At 44.0% G+C, this 19852-nt stretch overlaps 1 protein-coding gene across 1 annotated transcript in view; it reads right to left on the bottom strand.

The window, feature by feature from the left end:
• Positions 1 to 19852, bottom strand: part of LOC115499820 (contactin-associated protein-like 3) — a 196462-nt gene that overhangs the window by 33793 nt on the left and 142817 nt on the right. The window contains exons 13-15 of the mRNA XM_030294015.1: positions 15898 to 16095; positions 12030 to 12186; positions 6058 to 6185 (exon numbers count right to left, since the gene is read on the bottom strand). Coding sequence (XP_030149875.1) covers positions 6058 to 6185; positions 12030 to 12186; positions 15898 to 16095 — 483 coding nt within the window. The remainder of the gene's footprint in view (positions 1 to 6057; positions 6186 to 12029; positions 12187 to 15897; positions 16096 to 19852) is intronic.

Raw genomic sequence — 19852 nt, 5'->3', positions numbered from 1 at the left:
AAACCATAATGAAGAGAAATACATTTACAAGACTGTACAGATTTATTGGGGGAAAAAATGTGCATATAAGTGCACCTGCACAGTCCAAACCTGTGTTGTCCCAGGATCGGCTGCACTGAATCAGTCTTGCATCCCGGGGTAAATCTGTCAGTGTTGACGTATCATTCTTTCATATATTCCTGGATTATTTACTAATGTTTTGTTGAGGATTTTTGCAAATGTGTCTGTGATGATGCTATCTGTAGTTATCTTTTCTTTTCTTTTTTTTTCTTTCTTTTTTTTTTTTTTTTTGCACTTTCTTTGTCTAGTTTGGATATCGGGGCCATGTTGGCCTCACGTAATTTTGGGAAGAATTTCCTCTTCTATTTTCTAAAAGAGATTGTGTAAATATGGTGTTATTTCTTTGGGAGAATTCACCAGCAAAACCATCTCAGACTGGATTCAATTCCATGACTACTTTTAGGTCTGTTCCAGTTGTCTGTTTCATCTTGAGTGAGTTTTAGTCGTTAGTGGTTTTCAAGGAATCGATCTGTTTTATCTATGTTGGAAAATGTATGTGTGTAGAGTTGTTTGGAGATTGCCATTATTATGCTACTGATGTCCGTGGGGTCTGTAGTGATACTCCAGCTTTCACTCCTCACATTGGTAATTTTTCTCTTTTCTCTTTCAACAGTTCTGCTAGAGATGTATCCATTTTATTGATCTTTCAAAAATATCTTTTCCTCTTATAGATCTCTATTGGTCTGCTTTTAATGGAATGGCTTTCTCTTCATATCTTTATTATTTCCTTCCTTCTGCTTACTTTGAATTATTTTTTCTTCTTTTTCTAATTTCTTATGGTAAAAGCTTAAATTATAGTTGAAATTCTTTTTTCAAAACACAAGCATTTAATGCTATAAATACCCCTATCAGCACTGCCATAAATGTACCCCACCATTTTGATATGTTATATTTTCCTTATTATACAGGTCCATATGTTTCATAATATCCATTTGAGACCTCCTTGACTCGTTTATTAGTTAACAGTTCAGGGTTAAATTTCTGAATGTTTGTGGAGACACTCACTGTCTTTGTTACTTACTTCTAGTTTAATCCATTGATGCCAAAGAATGTATTTTGTATGATTTATTTGCTAGTTGCTAAAGTTTTCTTGTGACAAAGAATATGCTATATCCACGTGCATGTGAAAAAAATGTGTATTGTACTGTTGGGAAGGAGTTCCATAAATGTCCATCGGATTCTGTTGGTTTGTGGCGACATTCAAGCTTCTGTACCCTTGCTCATTTTCCCTCTCTTAGTTGCATAGGTTAATGAGAGAGGCATATTGGATTCTCTAGTTATAATTATGAATTTGTCCATTTCCCCTTTCCATCCTGGCAGTTGTTGCTTTATGTAGTTTGAAGCTCAGTTATTAGCACACCTATTTACGATTCTCATGTCTTCTTAATCACTTCTTATGTCTATTAATTTTCTATGCTTTCAAGCAAAGATTTTAATATAGAAAGTCCAGCTTTCTTCTAATTAGTAATTAGGCAGTGTGTCTTTTCCTGTCCTTATTTTTAAACTTCTGATGTCATTATATTTGAAGTGAGTTTCTTGTACACAATACATAGTTGAGTTGTAACAAACGGTCTTTCAACTGGTTTACTTAGACCAATCTCATTAAATACAAATGTCGACATGTGGGATTTAGTTCTACCATTTTATTTCTTCCTGTTACACCTTTTTTTTCATCTACTTCGCCTTTTCTGTCTCCTTTTGGGTTAAACATTTTTTAGTATTCTGTTTTTATTTTTCCATAACTGTTCCTTGATTGGTTATTTTAGAAATTACAGTATACGTACTTACATATACTTACAGCATAAGTATTTACATGTACTTACAGTCTGCTCAGAATCTCCATTTCAACCACCTTGGCTGATTTGTAAAAATGTCACCAACGATTCTGTCACTTTCCCTGCTCCCCTTTATGTTGTTGTTGCTAAATGTATTTCATCTGCGCACATTAAAAACTCTACGAAATAATGTTGTATTGTTTGCTTTTAACCCTCAGATATTTTTACATAACTCAATATAGAACAGTCTGTTAAACTTACCCAGATATTTACCATATCTGGGTAAATATTTTTTAAAACATTTTTTAAAAGTTTTTTTTAATGTTTATTTATTTATTTATTTAGAGAAAGACAGACAGAGAGTGAGCTGGAGAGAGGCAGAGAAAAAGGGAGACACAGAATCTGAAGCAGGATCCAGGCTCTGAGCGGTCAGCACAGAGCCCGGCGCAGGGCTCGAACTCAAGGACTGCAAGATAATGACTCGAACTAAAGTCGGACACTGAACTGACTGAGCCACCCAGGAGGCCCAGATATTTACCAATTTTAATGCTGTTTTTCTATCCCTGATGTCCCAGATTGCCTTCTGATATCATTTCCCTTCTGTCTGAATCTTCCTTTAGAAAGTCTTTCAAAGCATCTTCTGGTAACGAATGCTTTTAGCTTCCCTTCGTCTGAGAGTTTTATTTTATCTTCATTCCTGAAGGAGATTTTTGCTGAATACAGAATTCCGGACTGACAACCTTTTACTTTTAGCACTTGAGAAATGTTCTACCACTTACTCTGGCTTTCATATTTCTAATGAGAAAGTCACTGCCATTTGAGTCGGTGTTCACTTATAGATGACACATTACTCTCTCTGGCTGATTGCAAAAAATTTCTCACTGCCTTTATTCGCAGCAGTACGATTACGATGTGTCTGGATGTGAATTTCTTTGAGTTTATCCTGTTTGAAGTTCATTCAACTTCTCAAGTCTGTCTTTTGCCAAACTTGGAAAATTTTCAGCCATTATTTTTTTAAGATATTTTTTCCGGTACCACACTCTTCTGTCTGCTTCTGAGTATTCAATTACATGAATGTTAGATATTTTCTTGGTAACTCATGGTTCCCTGAGGCCCTGTTCGTTTCTAGATTTGTTTTTTTCCTTTCTTTTGTTCAGACTGAATCATTTCTATTCATCTTTAAGGTCACTGACCGTTTCATCTCAGATCTGCTATTTGGCCCTTCCAGGGCATCTTTTATTTCAGTTTCTGTATTTTTCAGTTCAAAAGTTTTCATTTAGCTCTTTATAGAGCCTATTTCTCTGATGAAGTGCTCTTTTTCCATTTGTTAAGAAAGTGTTTATGATTACTTATTAGGGCTCTTACGTAATAGCGGTTTCAAACTCTATCAGATAATTCTAACCTCTGTATCGTATTTGCATTAGTATCTGTTGATTGTATTTTCCTAAACCAGCTCAGATTTTCCTGGTTCTTTGTGCTAAGTAATTTTGGATTATTTCCTAGATATTTTAAATAGTATATTAACAAACTCCAGGCTGTGTTTAAAGTTTGTGGAGCATGTTGAATATAGATATAGATATTGATATCTATATACAGATATACAGATATCTGTATATAGATACCGATATATATATGCGCATCTATATCTATCTGCATATATCTTATTTTTTTTTATTTTTTTTTTTTATTTTTTTTTTATTCATTTAGTTATTTTGCAGGTAGTCGGCCTGGTTAGGATCTGGCCACACATTCCAACGGGCCTTCTGTGGGCTGTCTCTAATGGCAGTCCAGTTTGCAAAGGTTTTGCAGTACTATTCAGATCTGCCTCCCTCATGCGCCACCCAGTGGCCGGTCTGGGTCTTGGGTGGTAGCCGCTCTGCTCAGTTCTTAACTTCTATGGTCTACGATTCGGGTCAGATCCACTCGGATCAGATCCAGTAGCTCTGAGGTGAGCCCAGGACTTCGTAAACGAGGTATGGCACGCCTTCCTGAACAGTTCCCTCTCTGGGCTCTTCCAGGTACTTTCTGGTCCCCTGGTCTCCCTTCTCAGTCACGGGACCAGAAAAAGGGTCGTTTTTAGGCTGCTCTCTTGTGTGCTCTATGCACCTCTGCAACTCGACCACGTCCATCGCCAAGCGACGGGTGAGAAGAGAAAGAAAACAAAAATAACGGAAGTCCGCCTACGGTCTCTGAACCAAAGCTGCCCTATTCAGAGCAAAAGGTCCTTTCTGAAGTTCTGGCTCTTGCGAGCTCCCGGGGCAACTTCTGTTGCTATTTCCATGGCTCTGCCTGGGGACTGGGGCCTCAGAAAACACCAGGAGAAGAGGGAACTGGGATCCCTGCATTCCCTGAGAGTGGGGACTCCTCTGTTCTCTCTTCCGGTCGGGGCTAGAGGGCTTCTCTTGGAACCCTGTCTGTCTGTGATCCAAGTCTGCATCTGGGACCAAGGCCGAGCGATGCTGGGGACGTAAACGGTGCATTCTGGTTTCTCTTTCTTGCTGCTATTTGCTTCCCAGCGTCCCGAGACAGCTGCTTCAAGGCATCCTGTCCAGGTTTTAGAGGGGGACCCAGGGGGAGAGGGGAGCCGGGGCGTGCTAACTTCATCTTATCCAGAAACAGAACCGTGGTCTGCCTTTTAAGATCACAAGTGGAAAAAAATCTCTTCCTACTACCATCCAGTCAAGGCACGTGACTACGTTCTTCACATTTTGACTTTCCACGTCTCAAAACTGACGTTGTCCGAGATAGGAAACGCTTACTTTTTCTCAACAGCGAGGTTGAGAAGTGTCAGGATTTCTTCACAAGGCAACATCTCCTACGGGATGAGCTGTGTGGCTCCACGGGCTCAGAAGGCCACGTGGCCACCGCAGCCTCGGTGGACGTTGTGCTTCGGCCTCTCCTCTGACGTGAGTGCCACTGCAGAGTTCGGGGCAGAGGACCGGCATGGCCTGGCCTGGGCGCCTGGCTGTCAGGTGGAGGATCAGCTCGGTGGGGAAAAGGCAGCAGCAGGCAGGCCGGCGAAGCCGCAGCAACAACCCAGGTGCTGGTGGTCACGAAGGTGGATTCGGACCCATTTTGAAGTTGGAAACGACACGACTTGTGGGTGAATTAGATGTGTGTTGGGAAAAGAAAGACGTTGTGAGTGACCGCCATGTTTTCAGTCTAAGCAAAGGGGGAATGGAGTTGCTGTGTACCGAGGTGGAGAAGGTTGTTGTGGAAACACTTTTTCCCCTCATTTTCAACAAACTGATTTCGCAATGCCTAGGGAAATACAAGCCAAGGTACTGAACAGCCAGCTGGATGTCAGGGTTGGGAGTTCAGGGAGACTGGGCTTGAGGCGTAGACGGGGGACTCACTGACATCAGTGTGGTACGCGTTATGCCAATGTCCCCAATGGGCCCGTTGGGAACAGCTGGAGGGCAGAGAGAAGGGGGGCTGAAGCTCGGGGGACCCCAAAACACGATGCCACTGGTGAAGTGAAGGGAGATGGAGGGAACCCAGAATGTTGTGGTGTGTTGGCAGTAAGGAGGCGAACCAGGAAAGGAGACCAAAGTGGCCGATAAAGGTCAACTCAGACAACACCGGAGAATAAAATTTGGATTTAGCAACATCGAGGTCTCACTGGTGAGCTGGAAAAAGCAGTTTCTAGGGAGTGACGGAGGAGAAGGTCTGAGGGGTTAGAAAGAGGTAAATTAAATGCAGAACCGATGTATTTTATTTCAGTTAGTTTGGGAGAAGGAAGGATATGAAAGAAATCCAGATGTAGCTGGAGGGGTAAGTGGTCAGAACCACTGAGGTTTTCAGAATTGTCAACAGGTATGAATGAACAGGTCCACTTGATGGGTCCCGTCACCCCATTTCTCATCATCTTACCAATTTCAGGCATCTCAGCACTCAGCCAAGTGCCTTATACTTAGCTGTATACGTTAGATGTTTGCTGACCAGGTGATAGAATATTTCAGATGATTCCATGAGTATTCGCAGCAAGAGTCTGACTTCAATACTGCAGAAAGGTCACTACTCCAAAGGTAATGTCATTTTCTCACTTTTCTTCCTCAGTTACGACGACAGCACACACTTCGTTTATTAAGTTAACACATTTCTAATGAAATATGGATTATCAGGGTAGGTAGTGTTTTCATGAACGTGGGCAGCTGCATTTCTCCTGAAACCCTGACACGCGTTTTCAGGGGTCAAGACAGTTCCTCTTCCCGCTACTTACTGTCCCCCCAGCAGAGCAGAGGCCCCAGCGCATACGCGGCTTCTGAATGTGGTCGGCCTGTGTCTCTCATCACAACCTGAATGACCGGCAGGTGCTCCTTATGGGAAAGGACTATTGTGTCGCTGGTCCTACAAAACAAATACGACCACCTTAACATTATTCTCAATGATACCCGGAAAAGTAACAGTCTTTCAATGCAGTTCAAGAAGGTATTTAGCTAAATGTGTGACTATGTAACAGTGGGGAAATCAAACGGCCCATCTGACCGCTTACACGGTAACGTATTTTAATAAGGTTGTCTGAGGACCCGAGACCTTTGTTTGTCTACGTGACCCCAGAGAAGAAAAGTGGCCAGGTCCAAAATCATGAGCCTCATGCTGGCGTGAGATTACACTTTCACTGCAATTAAGCAGTTCACTGCTCTTTCCAATTTAGCCGCCGTGTAAGATTTAAATGCAGAACTTACACATGCAAGATCTGTCTGGCTTCATTAAAAAAAAAAAAAAAAAAAAATCTGACTGACAAGATTTAGGTTTTCAATTCTTAGATTTTTTTTTTTAACTATATTTTCCAAAATTCCTACTGCAGTTACTAGGCATTTCCTTATTTATTGATGCCATAAATTTAAAAACAAATTAAAAAACAAACCAACCCCAAAACAAAATACCGATTCGAAACCAAATCGAAAGGATGATACAATGGGCACTTAAAATTAATAAATGAGATAATTCATGGGAAGTGCTTTGTCCATGGCTGTCACCATCCATCCATTCGACCAACACTTACTAAACAGCTTCTACTTGCCCGGCCCTGTGTTTTGGGGACGTGGACATAAAAACCACGAACAATGTCCCCAAGAAACCTAGCAGATATTATAACTATAACAAAAATATAATTGTAATATAACCAAATCATGTAAGTGAATATTTAAGACAGCCTTCGTAGCTATGGTTCCAATACAACAAAAACTAGAATAAGGGCCAGAGGTCCTGGGTAATAAGCCAGCTGACCACCAACCACCTCTCTGGACAAAGAAAGATTTTTCTGCACATTGTAAGCTGTTCATATTTTTACTGTATATTTCAATATACAATTGTACTTTTGATTTAATAATTCGTCTCATGTGTCATTCTGATGCCCTGTATCTGTGCAGAACCTTTAGGAAGTTTTCATGTCAAACAATTACAAAGCCACCACTCACTCTTCTAGGTACAAATGGAAGCACTTGAAACTGACAATTTTGCAAGTCGAAACAATCAGCCATTTCAAACGGTTCAGCCCAATAGCTTTGCTGCAAAAAAGAATCTGCATAACTTAATAGCTAATTATTCCAGTTCTGATTAGGCATCAAAGTAACTCTTTTAAGGTAGAAAGTTGAAAATTATTAACATTTTTATTTTGCTTAAAAAATGTAACAACGTGACTGGCAGTGCCTATGGTAAGACATGAAAAATTTGAACTAGATATCCTGAAAGTTAAGAAACAATTTTTTTTTTCAATCAGAGTGTTTCCCAAAAACCAGAGTAAATAAAGCTGCATGGCTTTATCTGGTTAAGGCCCTGCAGTTTCTGTGGGTGAAAGCACACATCCCAAACACATAACTCCTGGCTTTGTTGGGAACAGGTGGTCACCAGCTAGAAGATTCCATGGATTATGGGGGGAGTCAATCTGAAAATATATCTTGTTATAAATGTGGGGATAATGCACCGAATTAATTCCTCGTGTTAAATATCAATCAGTGTTACAAATAGGCATTTTAATTCTTGTCATTGCTATTTTGGTAGAACATTCTAGAGTAAAAACGTAAGTGTATTAGTTATTCATTGAGGATCCCTGAATTTTAAAGAACCATTTAAAAGCTACGTTTATAATGCAGTGAAAAAGCTACACTTTTAACTGTTTTTAGCAATGACAAAGCACAGAGTCCTGAAAAAAACTTAAGGAAAATCATAAAAGGTAACTGCGTGTAGGAAGGCAGATATTGTACTAAGTTCTTTTTTCATTCCATTGTTTGTAAAGTAACTTGCTGATTCTGAGGAAATTTGAAACAGCTCCGATTTTAAAATTTATCAGCACAGGTCATTCCCAATTGCCTACGCTTCACGTAGGATGTTATTCATTGCCATGGTCACCAGATTCATTCGAAATTGCCTAATTTAGTTATATCTCAGTTTTCTTCTTGCTTCTCTATTGTTTTCAAAAGTTGGAAGCATTGCATGTCTAGGCATGATGATTTCTTGATAGGTTCCAAGCATTCAGTAAGAGAACTTCCAAAGCCACTTCTCTTTTGTTTTCAGTCCCAAGCGCTCCAGAGATCATTCTTACTGCTGGCTGTTCTGCAGGGGACTTTTTGAAGTCTAACGGGGCTGTCACGACTTGGAATTGTTGGGAAAGCCACAGGGAACAAATATTGGGTCGGCTTTCACATTTCCTAATTGTTCGGGGGACAAGAGAGACTGGAGACAACCTAATTATCACCATCCAGAGTCGCATATTTTGAGAGCTCCCAGGCTCGCTCTTGGGTTTTGCTATTCTATTTGACAAACGCTTTGACAAACCCGGGCGGTTTAATTACTGCGGCACTGTGACACTTCACGTCCAGCAAGGCCCGTCTCCTCTCCTTGTTTCCGTCTTCCGTTGTTATTTACCATGGCTTTTCCACGTACTTTTTCCCAGCTTGTCACTGACCCAAACACAAAGCGCATGTTTGGCGTTGGCATTACATGGAATCAAGGAACTACATATTTTTCTCACTCATGGCCGTTGTGTGATACCTCGTCTTCTTAGAGTCTCCTAATAAAGTTTTATGATGTCTTTTCCCTAAAAATTTTCCATACTTGTGTCATCTTTATTCCAGAGTACTACACTCTTTTTGCTGATTTTGCGAGTAGTTTGTATAATATTGTCTTATACTTAACACGTTCTTCATAGGAATGCAGTTATTCTAAGATTCAGTAAGTAGCCCTACTAAATAAATTCTGATTAATTTCATAATATTTCTGTATATGCTCTTGAGTTTTCCTGGTCGACAACCATATTTTCTATGAATAATGTGATCTTCATTTCCTTGTTTCTAATCATGTGTGGTTTTCAAATGCCTCATATATTTTTTATCCCTCTCCTATTCATTTCTAACCTAACTGCACTATAATCAGAGAAATTGTCCGTAAGATAACAACTATTACAAAGTGTGGGGGGTTTTGCTTTACAGAATATCAGAACAATCAACTTGCAAAAATGTGCCACGTGTGCCTGAGAAAATTATACATTCTATAATTTCAGCTGGCTACCAAAACAAGCTGTTGATTTCATTTAAAAATATTCTGTATGCTTACTAATTTTTGTCCACGTGATTTACCAATTGTTAACAGATGTATGTTTAAATGTCTTCCTACAATGGTCGATTTGTATATTCCTTCTTTCAGTTGGGTACATTATTTTCTATATGTATTTTGACTCGTTTTTATCAGGAACAAATTTAGGATTGTTACGGGGTTTTTTGGTGAAATTAAAAAGCATTATTATATAGTGATAGTAATCGTCTCCCATACTAAGACTTCAAAACTGTACTTACTTCTGTTCGTACTTGCTTGGTAAACTTGTGTTCAGCATTTTGCTTTCGACGTTTCTAGGTGTACAAATGAAATATACTTATTCTTCGTTCAATATGATCTATCTGGATTTAAATGGCTATTTTGGTCACATTTATTGTGCATGATTATTCATTTTTTTGTTGTTGTTGCTGTCATCTTGTTGCCTGTTGTTTCCTCTTTTTCTAGATTTTATTTCCTCCCTTCTTTTGAATTAACTAGGTTTTTAAAATCCCATTTTGGGGGCGCCTGGGGGGCTCAGACGGTCAAGCGTCTGATTGCTGCTTTGGGCTCAGGTCATGCTCTCACAGCTTTGTGGGTTGGAGCCCCACATCAGCCTCTGTGCTGACAGTGTGGAGCGTGCTGGGGATTCTCTCTCTTCCTCTCTCTCTGCCCCTCTCCCACTCGTGCTGTCTCTGTCTCTCTCAAAATAAATAAATAAGCTCTATTAAAAAATTAAAATGAAACAAAAGTCCCTTTTGAATATTGCACTCTCCATGGCTAGTCTTTAGTGGTCACACTTAAAATTTTAATCGTATGTGCTATGAACAGTGTAATAATGCTGACAAATATCTACGAAACAAGTTTTAAGTTCCAATAACATTTTCATTTCTAAATTTAATTCCTTTGTCAATCACAATCATTTTGTAATGGGATTGGAATGCCTCCTCCCGTTTCAATTCCGTATATACTGTGATACGTGACTCGTGTCCAGTACGCATCTCCTATTTTCTTAACCTCTCAGCTTACACCTTTCTTTACTCAATATTTCTTCTAGCGCCTGAGACTCTCCTACAAGATCACCTACTCTCATTCTGAAAATCATTCTTCAAACTTCCTCTTGTGGAGTCTGCTGGTGGTGCATGCTCCTTCAGCGTCTGTCTGTCTGTCTGTCCGGGCGCTCACTGTATCTCAGCTGGGGACACGCTTGGAATGGGACATCTTCCTAGCGCAGGGCGAGGGGAGAGCCAGCGCCCGTGGGTGGCGCTGGGTTCCATGGAGGGGTGGGAGGGGCCTGCTGGCTCCGACTTCCTTTCACCTCTGCTCCCTTTAACGTTCTCTTTAATTTTCTTTGGTTTCACCGTGATGTGTCTGGCGATGGACTGGCTTTTACTTATCCTGCTTGGGTTTCCGGTAGTTTCTCCCATCTGGGCATTTCTTGGCTATTTGATTATCGCCCTTAATGATCTCCAATCTTCTCTTTTGAAACTTGACTCAGATGCCTGTTCGACCTTCTCCACACCACCCCTCCATGTCGCTGCCTTTCTTCCTGCCATCATGTGTCTCTCCACACTACAATCCACACGTTTTCCACTTCCCCAGTTTTCTGATCCACCTGTGTCCACTACCTGACCCAACAAGTCTTGAATTTCAACGATAATATTTTCATTTGTAAACATTCATTTGGTTCTTCCGTAAATCACAATCACCTCCGTCAACAGTATTTTCTCATTGCTTTCTCGTGTCTCAGTTCCACTGCTTATTCTTCAAACGGTTCCCCATACTGATTTCATCTTACGATCTTAACGTATCCGTGATCTGGGATTTTTAGGCATCTATTTACTCTGTGGTGTCTTCTGCCTCCCACTTCTGTCCCCTGGGGCTCTGTAGCACTGGACTGCGAGCTCCAGTTTGGTGGCATTCTATCTGTGGGAATCCTTTACCCGCGGGAATGCCCTCCAGTAAGAATGTCAAGTAATTCTATGATGAGCCACCGCCGTTGCCAACCTGCGGCCCCGCTAACTTAATTCAAGGATCGTGTGACATCGGACTCCAAATCTGCGTGAGGGAAAGTCTGTAGACGTGAGTTTTCAGGGAGTTATTTCTTGCTACCTAGGATGCTAGCAGGAAGAGCTGTCGTCTTCCGCCTTCTTTTTTGGGGTCTGGAAGCCTCCTGAGACCTCCAGCGGTACGGAGAGGCTTGTGTTCCACACCTCCCCTTTCGTGCAAGCCAGACCGTGTTTGGTTTCCCCAACGTGGCCATTTAAAAGCACGGCCAGCAGCGAGGGAGTTCAGCAAACAACCCTGGGTCAACCGTGGGGCAATCATCTTATTAACTGGGTTAAACTTAACTTTCGGAAGTCTGCGTACTTTACTTTCGGCGAATGGGAGACGTTAACCTGGCATTCCTATTCCGTCTTATTAGAAACAAAAAATAAAATGGACATGATTAGTTATTCACGGGTAAACAGAAACAGCTCCCTAACACTTTAGGCTTCAGATTAATTACACTGCACACATCAAGGCTTCTACTTTGAGCTTGCTAGGGAATCCTTTAATCTTTTCTCTTTATAGAACTGTCTTGTCCAATGTCTGCCTAAGTCACATCGTTTAAGCGACAAAAAAGTTACAGTTTGCACAGGGAAATTATATGGAAATCACCATTCATTCCGGTCAGCATCACAGTTGCAGTAATATTGAGAATCAAGGCAGTTCCCCTGTAATCCACAAGCACATTTTTGAGCATCAGGAAGGGAACCTCCCCAGTAAGTGTGTGTTTCATTGGTTCTTCCAACCCACCGGCTCACTGGGGTTCCACCTGAAAGACAAGTATGAGAAAAGTGACACCTACTTTGCCCCCCACTGCCTGCCTCCCCAGCACAGTCCTTTGCTCCCCTCTATTTCAAACACAGCGACTCTTTTAGATGTGAGCAGACGTTAACTCCGCCACAGGATAATTTTTAAGAGGATTTCCAACTGTTTAAAGAATATCTCCATATCAAGACTTACATTCTCACCATATGTTTTACTTTTATTAGAAAATGAGCAAGCGGCCCCTAACTCAATCCAGGCGTGATATTTACGTATTTCTCTTGAGGACTCCAATGACCTAATTTATTTGAAAATAACATTCACAGAAGAATTCTCATTAAGGAAAAAAAAAAAAACTAAAGAAAACCAGAGTGATTTATACACTGAGTCTAAAATCTGTTCGAGAGCCTAAGACGCCACTGAAATAACATAATATCATGCAAAACAGGGATGTCTTTCACTTTATTTATTAGCGGAAAACACTGGTCCTTCCTGTCAGGTCTTAGAAGCCTCGTGGAGACCTGTGTTTCTTCTTATACTGAATGGGTTGGCTTTGTAGTTGGAAACTACAGACAAGGTCCTGACGAGCCTTCTCCATGCCTGGGGTGCGTCCCAGGCTCAGGACAACTGCGGTTACCACAGCGCAGTTCTGTAGCACAACTTCCTTCCTAGTACAACCCGCAATTAACCCGCTGCTGAGGCCCCAGGGTGGGACTGTAGGCCACCTGGAGGTTGAGGGTGGTCAGGAAGGTGGGCCTTCAGGAGCGTGGAGGAAAACAGTACCTAATAAACAGAGCATAGAGCAGGAGGGCCAATGGAAGCGACATCCCTCAGTGGGCCTGCAGAGATGCTGGTCCATTTTAGCGTGCTCTGTCAAACCCTCAGGCCGTCCCCATCCAGCACCCCCCGCCCCCCACCGGGCATCTGGACGACATCCCAGCTTCTCCCTAACTTACAACCACCCCTGCTCATCATGGCTCCCCGTCCCATGAGACTTCCCGTCTGCCCGCAACCTCCCAGCTTGCAAACACACCGGCCACATTCATTACCACCCACCGCAGGCCCACTGGGGGAGATGTGTACCAAGAAATCAATATCCGCGGTCTTCCCCCCGGCCCCCAGTGTGTTGAAAACTTATCTGTAGGGGGTAGAAGAGCTTTTCAACAGAACAGATATTTTTCAAAACACCACTTGGAAAACATGATTATTCAACACTCACTCTTTCCTAGATCGAGGAGCAAAAAGAATCATTGCACCTAAACGCACAATTGTTTGTTTACATCGGAATTTTTCATTTTCTCTATAAAGTAAGAAGCATCGGGGGTTGCTAGTGGTACAGGATGCATTTGGCTCCATTCAAGATTTCTTTGAGAAATCTGGAGAATTTGCATGAGGAATCAGTAAGAACAACACGAAGAAGAACTAAAGCCGAAATGGAAAGGAACATGGCTTCCCGGCCCCCATCATCGGTCCCTGGTTGGCTGTCCTTCACGCCAGCCATAACTACAATCCTCAGGGACCTTAGTGTCCACAGTACGGAGACGGAAGTTACCTGAAATCAACACTTACCACCCCCCAAGCTCCCTCTTTAGCCACCCATAATCACATCCCCTGAAGCCATCTATAGCGTAGAGACCTAACAGCTGCTAAAGGAAGACGCTGCGGGACCCTAACAAGAGTCAAGGCCCATCTGCTCCCCACTAGCCCTCCTGGAAACCGCAGGACACAGGGGTTGCTGCAGCGAGGCCCAGCCCTGCTTCATCTCCTCTCACAATTAACAAGACCTCAGGCTCCTGGCAATGTCTGAGAATTTGAACAGAGGGAAATTCTTGGGGGAAAGTGGATGTCGACTCTCATTCCCCAACGCGTTTTATGACGTTCTTGAGCTACGTGGTCCCCACGGTGCGGCCGCCTTGAGCGAATTTTGCCATGGCGACATTCTAGAGAAGGCTCCAGGGGAAGGCTGGTTGTGGCCACTCCTTTCGCACAGGGTAGCATCATGCCCCCCACGTCTGTTCGTGCCTATCAATAACGCACAGCAAATCAGCGTGCAACAAGTGTTGGGTGTGTTAGGCTACACTATTTTAGGCCAACCTCATGTGTACTGTAATTAAGAGACTCTGGAATTACACAGGTCTGTACCGAATTTGTCTACATTGACTTTGTGCTACAAATTGGCCAGTGGCAGAATACCAGAAATGCAGCTGCAGGGCGCCTGGGTGGCTCAGTGGGTTGAGCGTCCGACTTCAGCTCAGGTCATGATCTCGAGGTCGGTGAGTTCGAGCCCCGCGTCGGGCTCTGTGCTGACCGCTCGGAGCCTGGAACCTGCGTCGGATTCTGCGTCTCCCTCTCTCTCTGCCCCTCCCCTGCTTGTGCTCTCTCTCTCAAAAATAAAAAAGGTTAAAAAAAGAAAGAAAGAAAGACAAGCAGCTGTTTGTGTACAGATAAAAATCCCTCACTTTGTCCCTTTAGCGAGTGTTCAACGAGTTGGAAAGCGTTTTCTCTTTCCACCTTTACCCCAACCCCAATTAAATACTTGTTTTTGCTGCTGCTGTAGCTGCTGCTTTCTGTATTGATATGGAAAGGATGACAATCGAGGAGTGATCGCTTGCAAATCGACAGGCGCGGACGCGGACACGGGCCTTCCAAGTGGGAATTCTCTACTGAGGCAGTGGTGTCCAGGTTCTGGGACAGACCACGTGCGGGAGTTTGCTCCCAGACTCACCCAGTGGGTTTGTTTTCGGACTGTGTTAGGGGCTCGCACACTCTGCCCTGCCTTCCCCTCGTTTCCCTGGTGAGGCAGCCCAACCCGCCTTGTTCCACAGCACGGCCTCACTCTCCCGGGGCCGCTTCCTCCTTCTTCGGGGAACATTCCATTTTAGCTCAGTCGTCTATTTAGCAGCAATCAGCTCACAGTACGCGCTGAGCCCTCCAGCACGAGCTATAAATTCAATAAATTGGAGAGATGCGGATAAGCAGCATTTGGCTTGGTGCAATTTCTACGTTGTGCAAGTAAGGCCTGGCGAGGTGAGTGTCTGAGAGCTGAAGGCTCTGAGGGACGAAGCAAGGTCCCAGCTCCCCTGGCTGCTGAGTGACGGGCTCGGAACGTGAACCCGGGGGACCCTGACTACCGCCCTCTGCTCACTCCTCTCCCCAGACGTCTGATCAGCCTCCCACAAACCCAGGAGTTTCATTCGAGCAGGGTGGGGGCTGCACATTCTGAAAGAATGAGCTATTTCAGAGGAAGAAAATACAACACCAAAAGCAGAATTTTCAAGAGCAGAATGGGCATGAAAAACGAACCATGAGCAGGCATGGTGTGTGAAAGGGGTGCACGAGACTAATGTTGTTCCCTAATTAATAAGTACCCCAGACGCTAATTACATTCAGTCTCTGCAAAAGAATCTCACGGAATAACCACCCCCGGAGAGAGAACTAAGCCACGCATGTCGTCCGCAATCCTTTCTAAGATAACCTCGTAAGGAGGCTTCCACTGTCCGGTTGTCTAGCGGGGTCTGGGAAGGCACGTCAGGTCATTCACAGCTTCGAGCAGGCAGCGATATCTATTGACCTTGCTCTTTGCTCCGAGGAAAAGCATCTCTGTGACTTCCAGATTGTGACGTGAGCATTATGGCCACAGATTCTCACGCATCCGTGGCAAGCCACGGCCACCTGTGGGCACTGCAGCCCACGATGGCTGAGCACGCTGATTACTCACCGTGGCGAGCCGAAAGCCTTGACTTCTTGCAGTGGAAGGCCAGCTCCTGTTGGCAATGGTCCGCACGGTCGATTATGGCTTGGAGCTGGTCCATGCTGGCTGTGTACTTGAAAGCCACAGGGTGGGGGCTTTCTCCATCCGAGCTTTTGACCCTGGCCAGATGTGAGCCATTGTGCTGCACTGAGGTCCCGGTGGTGTCTTGTGGGCAGAAACGGGGTGGGAGGGAGAAAGAGACTGTGACTAGGTTGGAAGAATTAAATATAAATACGAAAGTCCGAAGCATCTTTTATCTGAATTAAGGCTTTTATGTGTGTAGCTATCCGATCTCTTCGATGTTAGAATCAACATGAGTGTCACTGCGAAAATGTGAATAACAGAGACTCTCTTTACCGAGATTCGTACCACCCTGAATGTGGTCAACATTGTCTGGGGCCAATTTTTAAAGTTCTGTGTTATAATGCTCACAATTGGAAACACTACTCTTTCTCCCTCAATTTATTTCTTTCCATTACCGTAAAAAGAAAGCCAAATGTTTACTGTGTATACATTTATTTTTATTTTTTGAATGTTTATCTATTTTTGAGAAAGAAACAGACTGTGAGTGGGAGAGGGGCACAGCGAGAGAGGGAGATACAGAATCCGAAGCGGGCTCCAGCCTCTGAGCTGTCAGCACAGAGCCCGAGGCGGGGCTCGAACCCACGAACCGTGAGATACTGACCTGAGCTGAAGTCGGATGCTTAACCGACTGCGCCACCCAGGTGCCCTACATTTACTTTTTAATAAGCATATTCCTAGGGGCGTTTGGGTGGCTCAGTCGGTTAAGCACGTGACTTCGGCTCAGGTCATGATCTCACGGTTCGTGGGTTCCAGCCCCGCATCGGGTCGGGCTCTGTGCTGTCCGCGCAGAACCCACTTTGGATCCTCTCTCTCCCTTTCTCTCTGCCCCTCCCCCACCTCTCAAAAATAAAAAAAAATAATAAGCAAACATTTAAGAAGCACATTCCTCATCTGACTGAGCATCTTTTCCTCTGGAAATCAAGGAAATATGTAGAAGACACATCTGAGGAATAACCGGCTGACGTGATCATGCAAAATAATAAAAAGTGTTTCTGACAAAAATGGACCGATCGCGAGTCAGCAACTCGTTCGTGGCCAGCACGCCGTCACGCAGCGCCTTGAAGTATCTAACGTAACTATCCGCGGCAGTAACCACAACTCCACAAATGTCTGCTGGCCAACTCGGACGCATTCCTGTCATATTGATTACTTGTATTTTAAAAGGGGATTCAGAAACAAGCCACACGTGCTCCACAATGTTTGCAACAGAAGAAAAACATCTTGACTTCTTTTACCTTCCCCGAAAATATACCTCCTCCCACGGTATAAAAGGGCCCTGGTTGAGTGGCCAAAAGGCTGGCTTCAGAGTTGCCCTAACTCAACTACATTTATAACATCAAGTCACATAACCTCCTCTGTAACATGTGTTTGGTCCATACGCGCTCGGTCTCCATATTTCCAAATTATAGGGGCCGGAGACAGTCATGTGAGGTTCGTTCTGATTACGTTTAATGGCTAATACACACCCAAGGTTAAAAACTCAAAGTAGTGCTACCAGGAACTCAGAGGAGTCCCCACCGCCCCCGCTCCCTGCCCCTGGCCTGCCCTGGGAAAAATCTAACAGCCATACTGGTGCTCACAGACCCCAAATGCATCAAATACATCCAGAGATGCAAGGAAGAGAACCCCGCGGGCCAGGGAAAGAACTCTGGCTCCAAGCCTATGAAAAACATCACCAAATATGCCAAATCTAGCAGGAACCTGAACAGACTGTGAGTCAGCGTGACTAATGCAGTGGAATATTCGGTGGAGAAAAAAAGGCTTAATAGATCATCCCCTCTCGCTGCTCGCTGAAGGGGCTATGAGTGTTCCTATAGCAACTTGAATCCCACAGGTTTTTTTCTTCCCCCCTCTAATCATGTTTTCGCCAGGCGTTTTATATTTCAACGTTTTCCTGGAAAATGACTTAGATGGACCTGATGTTATTTTTGGTAATTACCTACTCACATTCACCCTCAGGGTTTCTTCTGTCAGACGACACAGGGTAAAAGGAGCCATGGAGAAGCCATGCGTTAGGCTTGGGAGTTCATCAATTATAACGCCTGTGTGTCATCTGTTTTCATGGTTTACGACACAAAGAAAAACGATGTGCCTGAGTAGCTCACACAGGCTAGCGGTCAGTATGATGGATTCGTGGTCTTGCATGGTTAAAAGGTAATAATGGAACTCTTTTTCAAGTGGAGAGAAGGGAAAGCAGGAAAAGAATCTCAGAGCTGCCTTTTGAAAAAAGAAAAATTTAAATGATTGCTCTTTCTAGAAATATTTTTTCCCAAGACCCCAACAAGGGCACATTACGTTTCCCTGATGTTCCGCGACGTACGATTTCCATAGATTTCCAAACTGTAAGTGGGAAGGCAGCTTTGAGAGGCAATATAACCTTAGCTTTCAAGCATGAGGAGACAGACCAAGGAATTCAAGTGACCAGCGTGATGGAAAAATACTTGGCTGTTATACACTATAGTCTGAAGCGCACATTAGGTCTGAAGAAATTCATGGTAATAAGGGACATTTTTAAATAGGAGTTTTGAACTGTTGAATCGGGCCACATCGTATCACGTTCATCCAGCTCAGTGAGGTTTTCTTCATCTGCACCTGGCGTGGAGAGGCTGTCCGTGGCTGTCGGTCCACCATTTGCTTAGGCAAGTCAACCTAAATTAATTCGATGGTTTAGTTTGGTATTAAAAATAACACCGGGGCGCCTGGGCGGCTCAGTCGCTTCAGCGTCCGACTCTTGGTTCTGGTTCAGGTCACGATCTGGTTCCAGTCCCGCCTCGGGCTCTGTGCTGAGAGTGTGGAGCCTGCTTGGAATTCTCTCTCTCTCTCCCTCTCTCTCTGCCTCTCCCCTGCTCGTGCCCGCTCTCTCTCTCAGAAATAAACTTAAAAGCGTAACACTGACGCACCACATCATAGAACACCTCCTAGTTTCTCTTTATTTTGCCAAATTATATCCACTCTGCAATCTACAACACTGTACTTCATAGCATACCTCTGAACTATACACGGAGTCTTTTATGGGAAAACAGTGGGTTGAATGGAGGAAAAAACAGAACAGAACACATTCCGGGAAATGTGAATCCAGAGCATCTCTGCTAGGCTCACTTTCATCTTCCCTGAGAAAAAAAGAAGGAAAAAGACGTCGTTACAAAAAAGCGTGACGCCTGACCAGCCTGTAGGTCTGTCACCCACGCGCTGGAAGTTGACCTCGAGGAAAGGGAAGGCAAAACATCCCTTTTCTCACGGACGCCTGAAATGAAGTCCGATTTGGGTCTGAACACCACCTCTTTGGGAATGAGGCCAGCTGCCTGCATCTCCGGTGGTGGAACAGAGGGGCCGGAGCTCAAAGAAGCCAAGGAAGGCAATGTGCCAGGTGACCGGACCTGTCACTCTCCCTCCGCACGTTAAGAGGTGGCCGAGGAGGCACGATGACGCATAAAGACAGACTGATGAACACACTAGCGGGCGTCCCTGGATCCGCAGAGATGATGGGGACACCACGTCCTGCCTCTGAGAGGTAGAGCCCCAAGCCTTCTCAGAACTCCACTGTGGAACTCTATAGAGAGAGACACGGCTGCAGGTGGCTATCATCTGTTCCTCAGCCCAATCCTCCTGGCACACAGAAGCCGAAAGGGAAGCCTAGGAAAAGGCACTTGCCCACCTTGGGGAAACCGGGTAACTTCAGCACACATTTCTAAGCGTCCCTGGGCTTTCTGGGTAGGTCAAGTTCTTGAAGACCACTGAGGTCCATGAGTCTCTCGAGCGCCTCATGCACCTGAGCCCTCTCCCGTATTTCCAAGGAAAACAATCCAGGGGGGAGCAGAACTAGATCACGGGCACTTAC

The sequence above is a fragment of the Lynx canadensis genome, chromosome D4 (genome assembly GCF_007474595.2).
Source record: "Lynx canadensis isolate LIC74 chromosome D4, mLynCan4.pri.v2, whole genome shotgun sequence".
Classification (NCBI taxonomy): Eukaryota; Metazoa; Chordata; class Mammalia; order Carnivora; family Felidae; genus Lynx; species Lynx canadensis.
The sequence above is the reverse complement of the archived record's forward strand: the minus strand, read 5'-3'. Positions and strand labels throughout refer to the sequence as shown.